The following is an 8738-nucleotide window of genomic DNA, read 5'->3' on the forward strand; positions in this document are numbered from 1 at the left end:
GCTACATCAGCAGGCTACTGGCCGCCATTCAGTCCCTCTGTAAACTACACGCGCGCACACACGCACGCGCGCGGCTCTCTGCTGTGACAGTTTTGCTATTCACTCCTTCTTACAGTGTTCCTCTGTGGTGATGTGTGAAGTGAAGCATGAAGAGGGTCTCAAAATGAGAGGAACAAAATCGGCCGCGTTGGTTAGTCGATTAATCGTTGACCTATCAACTATCATTTGGTTTTACGTTGTGTGTGCTTGTGTGTGTGTGAGAGATTTCAGCCTCCACTAACGTATATATAACGTCATATTTTTGCTGCCTTAACCCCCACCACCCCACACCGACGAAACCTATGACTCTTTGGTTTGTGGACAGAAACAGGTCATTTAATGTCGCTGTCATTCCAAATGTTATTGACCAAATGATTACTTAATACATACAAATAATGTCTCATTCGTGTAATATTCTAAATGATCAGTACAAGTTCCGAAAGAACATCATCGAAAAGGGACACCTTTTTGTGGATTTATTAAATAAAGACTTCATGTTTGTTCTCTGTGGTTTTCGGATTCAGCACTTCTACTTCACGGACTCGACAGAAATATATTTGACTTCTTATTCAGAACCAACAATGGGAAAAATCTGTTAATGTGTCACTTATTAATCACGCTAATAACTCTTTAATTAACCAGACTTTTTTCCTCAGGGGGGAACACTACTGGTTAAAATGAATAATTCAATAATGTATAAATTAATTGACCGTTTATTCCGACGAAGTTAGTAACGAATTAGGACAGAAAAGTCATGGCCCGAAGTCGAGAAATTATCTAAAATTATTAAGTACTGTACTGTGAAAGCTGTTGTAATGAGGGCGTCAAGAATATTTTTCTGCATTTAATGAGAGTCATTTTAAATCATATTTATCTTGTTAATTAATTATAGTTATAACCACCAGCTGTGGTTGGTTATTTTAACTATAACTAACTCTATAAAAGACAAAGCAGTATTATTTATCTGTGTATCCGGTCTCTAGGCCGCAATTATTTGCTGTGGCGCCTGCAGTAAAGGCCCATACACTGTCCACGAGCTGCGGTGCAGTGTGTATCAGTGTGTCAGTGAGGGCAGTGGTTCGCTTTATCCTGGGTGACGTCATGTCCCCTCCTCCTTTTAATCCACAATGTGTTGGAAAAGGAAAGTGGCTCTCGTAGGATTACAGGGCTACTGAGCTCAATGGCTGTGTGTGTGTGTGTGTGTGTGACCTAATTTTAGAAAATCATTTAATCCCAACAACAAACGGGATTTGTAAAATGACACCCTTCTGGACCAACGGTGCTTTCACTTGTATTTGAAATGAGTTTCATTTTAATAATAATTTTACTTCCTCTGTTTAAAAAAAGGGTTAAAATGACCCTTCATACAGCGGACAACAAGTTTCACGCCCAACAGACCGCCACTCCACACGCACACTCAGGCTCGCGCACACGCCAGGTTATCATAGATAACATCTGGGAGCTTCTCTCCCTGTTTAAAACAGGGGCAAAACAAAAAGCTGAGGCCGCAGCGCTTACCACCTGTTGCAGTCCAAATATCCGACACAGTCTGCACGCGAGCAGGGGAGAGGAGGGCATGGTTGGATGGATGGATGGATGGATGGTTGGATGGATGGATGGATGACTCAGAAACACCTGGTCGTCCGCACACATGGAAAACTGTGCGTTCCAACCAGAAACTACGCCATGCACGCTTTAACGCACGAAACCGCTCCTCGCCGCAGTCACCGATAACAGAAATCAATACCAGTGCTGTTTTTTGTTTGTTTTTCAGTTCACGTGCAAACATTAACATCGGTGCACATTAACGCGCCTCTGAGATGAAATCAAACGTCTGAACTTTTTATTTGAGGGAGATTCAATTACAGCAAATATATTTCAGAGTTTACTTTGTTTGTTTACAGGTGTTTTTGAGATGGAGGGTGGGCTGTGAGTGGGAGGGGGTGGTGAGAAAACGTTAGTTTTTAAAGCATCTAGGACCCTTCACACACCAACATCTGCAATAATCATCTACAACAACATTCCAGGGCTGTAACAGGTCGATATTCAAATCCACAGTGTCATCCAACAACAACAACAACAACAACAACAACAACAACAACTGTTTCTCCATCACATCAAAGCTGCTGTATGGAAGACTGATGTGGCGGGGCCTCGGGGCCTCCTCCACCCAGGGCCCCGCTGTTCGTGGAAGAATGAGAGGAGACCTAATGCGTCTGCACCGGAGCGACCTTTAAAAACCAATTGTTTATCACCGGTGTTCTCGGCGTTTACAACCAATGGTGATCTGATCAATAATTAATGAAGCAAGCAATGATCCCTGGGACCTCTTTGAAGGGGGGGGTACAGAGAGAGGGGAGGGAGGGAAGACGGGGAGAAAAAGAGAGAGAGAGAGAAAGAGAGAGAGAGAGATTGAGACACGCTAATATCAAGGGGCCTCTTCAAATATTCATCCACCGGTTAATGTGAGCTCCGATCCCTCGGGACTCAGCCTGGAAAACACAACGGCCCTAATCTATCTACACACACACACACACACACACGCTTATACACATTCATACATAGACTGCTCCCAGATTTAAAAACCGTTAGTTACATCCAGAATAAGCTGTCAACTCAGCATTTGTTCGATAATAATAATAATAATAACAATAATAATAATAATAATTGTCATTATTATTATTGTTATTATATCAGGCGGCAGTAGTTCTGAACCAGTGAAGTCTGAAACACATTTGCTTCTCTGTCTGTGAGAGGTCTAAGAAATAAAATTTTACCTTACAAAAACAGTGTTAACGAGAAAAAAGGGAGGAAATTATTTATAAATCATTATTTTAATGTTAATATTGCTAAAAGTCCAAAAGATTTTTTTACTATTATTAAAATATAACATGATTTTTTAAACTGCTCCTTTTACCAAGACGTAACTAAAAGACTTTTGAGGTTTTCAAAAAATAAAAATAACGGAAGAAAATAAAATATTACAGAGGCAGAACACAGTGTAGAGTAATGTATTCAAGTCTGCAGCAAATTGACACAGATCCAGATTTTCTGCTGGCACAGTCAGGAATCATTGGATTATGGCTAATAATAAAAACACATAACAGCCTCATTTACCTCAGGAAAGATAAATATTTTTCTTTTAATTTTTTTAAATGATTTATTTACATAGTCTCGTTAGGATGATAACTGTAAATGATCAGGAAGATTCTGCCGCTCTCTGACGTTTGGTCATTTTTCACCGTAGCAGAAAGAAAATGTAACATTTAATTCTAATTTAATTAGTTTTACTAAAAGAAACACGGGCCCAAACTGCACATCCCTGTGTTATCATTTTTCATTGTACATTTTTTTATTATTTATTAATGAAAATGTATTTTTGCCTAGAGTTTTTTTAAACAGCAGCACATCTTTGTTTCAGAGATTTGTGCGCAGTTATTAAAGTCGAGCTGACGGTGGAGCTGCAGCGGATTTAAAAAAAAAAATCAGTAAAAAGAAAATGTCCACCTTCAGAATGTTATTTCTAATGTTAGGATTAATTATTTCTAGGAATCTCATTTTACAAAAAAGGACAAATCAACACGTGACCACTGCCTGCACACAAATCAAATCAAAACCAGTTACCAGTATCCAAATTTCCAAAATTTATTCATTTCAAACTGCATATTGAAAAAAAAAAATATACTCAGCTGAAAGTGTAACTGTTATAAGGATGGTATTAGTTCCGATATATATACATGGAGTTGTTGGCTTCTGCGTACAGGCCACAAAATTTTAAAATACAACTACGGGAATGAATTTCGCAAAAATAAAAACTTCAAAATATCACAGTAAATATACAGAAATTGTACAAATCAATTAGAAAATAAAGAGCACAAGCGTCGTAGCCTCTAACGGGTGAAAAGAGGGAGAAGAAAATATAAATTAACGACCTAGATTTTAAACTGGATGAGAGGGGGAACAAAATCTCATCTTTTTTTTAAGAAATGAAAATGTTTAGTAGCCTTGACTTTACCTGCTTCGTCCCTTTTTTCCAGTGTTTTCAGTAATAATAAAGGAGCAAATCTGATGCCATGGAAATTCCAACTCTGACATTTTTCACTTAAAATATTTTTCTGCAGAACTGGAGGTTTGTGGGTTTTTTTCTTTTTGCTAAGGAAAAAAAAACCTAAATTCAGAAAATAAACAAACAAAAAAATGCAACCTCTTGCAGTTTAACAAACAATTTCATCTGATTGTAATGTTTCTTTGATAAATACTGTACAAAAGGTGATTGCAATAATAAAACATTTGATTGCGACTCCCACTTTCTAAGTCTCCCAAACTTCATCCAGCAGTGAGGAGGCGTCACCTCTTGCCGTCTCCTCCGCCGGAGCTTCCTCGGAAATAAACGAAAGAAAGAGTCGAGTTTGTCCTTTTTTTCCCCCCTTGAAGACTTCTATACAACTTTTCCCACCCCGGAAAATTTTTCTGTACAAAAATAGTCCAACGTTGACCAGAGTCCGCAGTTTCTTCCTATAAAAGTTCATTTTTCTCTCTGTTGTTTCTCCTCTCACATGTGTGTTAAGGGCAGCGTGCCGTTGAGCGGCGGGCCCGGCAGGGTGCTCGGGTGGTGCCCGGACATGTGTAGCCGGGTCTGGGCGCTCTGGTCGCTCACCTCCGCCCCGGGCAGGTACATGCTGATCATGTCTCTCAGGTCTCCGCTTTGGCAGCCCGGAGCGGCCCGATGGGACGAGGAGGTGACGACGGGCGGGCTGGAGCTGCTGGACTCGGACTTCACCACCGAGGAGGGCCCCATGGAGCCCAGGGCGGTCATCCCCGGCGTGGTCTGCTGGGAGTAGGACATGGAGTAGGTCGGGGAGCCGTTCATGTAGCTCTGGGAGCTGGTCATGGAGTTGTACTGCAGGGCGCTCATGTCGTAGCGGTGCATGGACTGCATCTGGCTCGGGTTGTGCGCGTTGAGCCCCGGGTGCTGGTAGCTGAGCTGCTCCTGCATCATGCCGTAGCCGCCGTTGGTCCAGCCGTTCATGTGCGCCGCGTAGCTGTCCATGCGCTGGTTCACACCTCCACCCAGCCCGGCGCCAACGCCGACCCCACTGCCCATGCCGTTACCTCCCGGAGCCAGCAGCCCACCTGGTAAGGTGTACTTGTCCTTCTTCATCAGGGTCTTGGTTTTCCGCCGGGGCCGGTATTTGTAATCCGGGTGCTCCTTCATGTGCAGGGCCCTCAGCCTTTTGGCTTCGTCGATGAAAGGTCTCTTCTCGCTCTCTGACAGAAGTTTCCACTCTGCTCCAAGCCTCTTGCTAATCTCCGAGTTGTGCATTTTGGGGTTCTCCTGGGCCATCTTCCTCCGCTGGCCTCTGGACCACACCATGAAGGCGTTCATGGGTCTCTTGACCCGCTCCGCACTGTTTTTCTGGTTGTTGCCAGTGCCGGTGGTGTTGGTGTTGCCCGTGCCCCCCGTGTTGGTCTGGGGAGCAGGGGGCTTCAGTTCAGTCTCCATCATGTTATACATCGGGAACAGCTTTTTTGGGGGCTGGTGCTCCCGATCGAAAGGCAAAAATTAAAAATATGAATAAAAAACTCCACCAGAGACAAAGTCCAGAAGACAGGAGCGGGACAGACGGGGGTGAAGGACCTGCTGCTGCTGCTGCTGCTGCTGCTGCTAAAAGTCACCTGTCGATTTCTCTCTGCAACTTTCTCTGTACAAAAACAACAAGCACGGAGGAGCGGCGGCTCCACACACTCTCTCCCTCTCGCTGAGTGTGTGTGTATGCGTGTCAGTGTGAATGTGTGTGTGTTTGTGTGTGTGTGTGTGGGTGAGTGGGGGACACAGAGAATCTTCTCCCAGTCCAGGTCCCTGCTCTGTTGTGTCCACAAAACTTCAGCCGTCGCTTCTCCGCAAAAAGCATTAACACACTGCACTTTTGCGCCTCTGTCCGCCTGAGCCTTGACAACTCCAGATACTTTTTGAACAAGTTAATAGACAACCACAGAGCGAGCATGTGACGCGGCTGGCCAATCGGCGCGGCGCTGCTCCCCTGACACGCCAATGGGTGCGCACAATTAGCATAAAGGGGCGGAGTCTCCCCGCCCCAGCACACACATGCACAAACAGCCCACGAGCTGCCAATATGAGCCAACGCAGAGTACACATTTACTATTTCTAGACATATGGAGATATTTCTCCTGGAATGTTTACTCTATTTGGACTTTTATATTTATTAGTTATTATTAAACAAAACGAGGATGGAGCTGCTGAAGTTGGCAAAGTCTCATCAAATGTTAAATAATATTAGACTATATCTACACTGTTGTAGAAATAAAATGTGGCCTCTGTCAACAAGCAGTGTAGATAGAAAAAGAAAATATAGAAATGGGCTTCAACATTATATAAGTAATGGCTTCTATAGTTTTTTTTCAACTTCCTACTTTGCTCAAGTCATATTACATATGCTACGCAACATGAACCTGGTACTTAAATGGCAACACTGTGCAGAGTGTTACAGAGGGAGGAGCTGCAGAAGTAGGTCAGAAAACATAAAACAAACATGTATGTACACACACACACAGAGAGTCAGCTAAAGGAAACAGTGCTGTCTGAATGGACAGACTTAAAAACTACACAGGTGACCAATACTGAAGTATTTGTAATGATATTTGGATACTAAGAGCTGACTGTCCTGATCAGCAGTGTCGTTCTTTTGCTTTTGTAGGATTATTTTGATCCCTTTGATTTCTCATCAAACTACAGGGTTAACTATTAAAACAAATCACTAATATTAAATGATTCAAAATGACAGATTAAAAACCAGTTAATGACACACTTTCATAAGATGTCATAGAAGAAGAAGAAGAAAAAAAAATCCAGTCTACGTTTGTCCAAGTTCCTCAGACTTCCTCCCGGCTGACACAGCTAGTTGAGCTAGTATTCCTGTTTGTTACCAGCGGCTGGTTCCTTTTCTTTGATATTATATTTTGAGTAAATTTGTAAATTAAATAAAAGAGACATTTGACACTTCTAATTCTAGGATTATCCAGGTATTAGGAGCAGCAAGCTTTCTTCAAGGTGCAGAGAGCAGCGTTCATTTAAAACACACACAAAAAGGCTCTAATTCCACCACTTCCACAACCAATAACAAAACAACACTTAAATAAACTCTGGTTCAGTTCAGCCACAGCATTGAATGGCCGTGTGGGTGAATGGGGGACAGAAGCCACCGCTGGTTTTTACCATTGAAAAGGGGAAAGGTAATCCAAGATGACCCCCCCCACCCCACCTCCCCACACACACACATACACACACACACCTCCTCTCCGCAGTTCCTTTTGTTTAGTGAAGTTGAATGCCAACACACAGAAGGCAGACGGGCTCATCCCAGCACAAATAAGTGGGTTTTGTTTAGGATGTTGTCGCTACATCTGTCCCGACAAAGACCAACTTCACTCCACTTCCACTGCCACAGTGTTGCTGCTGCTGCTGTCGCTCATGCTTTGGAGTAAGAGGGTGAGGTTTTTAGTATGGGGGGGGGGCAAACACGGGACAAGAAGGTGAGGAATATTTGAAACATCAAGTGTTTGGGGCCAAAGATCATGACGTAAAGAGTGACGGTCGAGTCAGTGGACACACACACGTTGGTTAATTTGTTCAATGGTTATTTGGTTGATAAAGTGCAGCAAAGTGTAAAAGTGTCCTGGAGAAACTGAACAGGTCTAATATGATTAATTATATTAATATCAATGCAGTGATTATTAAAAAAAATCTATTAAGTGGTTGATGTGACACAAATGATTAAACTGATGGAGGCCGACATTCGTGTCACATCTCTTTTTTTCCTGGGGAAACATGTCAAACTAATCCAGATTAATAATCTGGAAACTGCTCCTTTAAAGACTCTGAGGAGGAAAAACTTTTCTGTTTTTACTCTCAGAGTGTAACTGTGCTGCTGCCACTTGTTTTTCCTCCAAATTCCCATCTGAGGGCAGATCACCCTGCTGTGTGACGCCAGCGTCGCCTACTGGAGTTAAGTAAAACTACAATATAATCCAAAAAAAAAAAAAAAAAAAAGAAAAATCCTGGACAGACGTTTTTCTCCAAGTGCCGAGAAAAGGGAGAAGATGAAGGCTGTCTATTAAAGTCCAACAACAACAAAAAGTTTAATCCCACAATAATAATAATACGTTTATATAGAATAAAACTGCGGCTCATTTAATCCGGGTGTCTGGATGTGACCGAGCAGACAATCTGAACAATTAGAGCCGGATCAAGCACATACACCTGAAATAATTTAATTTAAATGCCTGTCTGCAGATTAAATCCTAATTGAGGGTGAATGGATCGAGACTTATTATTTTTGTTTTAGTCATTTGATAATAAATGGAGGTGCGTGGCCCCTGTGCTCTCATTATGCGAGGCCCCTGCAACCTTACATAAGATTCATCTTGTGCGTAATGGGCTGCGAGCGGCGACACATGCAGCTCGGTCCATTATAATGCAGGGTTGAAATGGGCCGCTCGGCTGTTATCTGCATCTGAGTGTGTTCCCCGCTACCTCTAATCTGCTTATGATAATAAAGGAACAGCGGGGCCCTGCAGATCTGTGAAAGCAGGGCCCCATCCAGCCGGGAATGGCCCTGCATCCACAATCATCCTGAATTAAAACCGTTGCTTGACAAAAACCAGGGGGAAACTGGCGGGGC

At 42.8% G+C, this 8738-nt stretch overlaps 1 protein-coding gene and 1 long non-coding RNA gene across 2 annotated transcripts in view; both read right to left on the reverse strand.

Annotated features, from left to right (window-relative positions):
* LOC103399569 (uncharacterized) overlaps window positions 1–8738 on the reverse strand; it is a 71837-nt gene that overhangs the window by 35432 nt on the left and 27667 nt on the right. The gene's annotated exons all lie outside the window — the stretch shown is intronic.
* On the reverse strand, window positions 2851–6375 carry sox2 (SRY-box transcription factor 2). The gene has a single exon (XM_017031246.2). The coding sequence runs from the start codon at window positions 5552–5554 to the stop codon at window positions 4592–4594; it is 963 nt and encodes a 320-aa protein (XP_016886735.1). The 5' UTR covers window positions 5555–6375; the 3' UTR covers window positions 2851–4591.

The sequence above is a fragment of the Cynoglossus semilaevis genome, chromosome 2 (genome assembly GCF_000523025.1).
Source record: "Cynoglossus semilaevis isolate Cse_v1.0 chromosome 2, Cse_v1.0, whole genome shotgun sequence".
Lineage (NCBI taxonomy): Eukaryota > Metazoa > Chordata > Actinopteri > Pleuronectiformes > Cynoglossidae > Cynoglossus > Cynoglossus semilaevis.

Bases quoted from the DNA above. Each gene is read 5' to 3' on its own strand.
- sox2 (XM_017031246.2), bottom strand. From the start codon at position 5,554: ATGTATAACATGATGGAGACTGAACTGAAGCCCCCTGCTCCCCAGACC.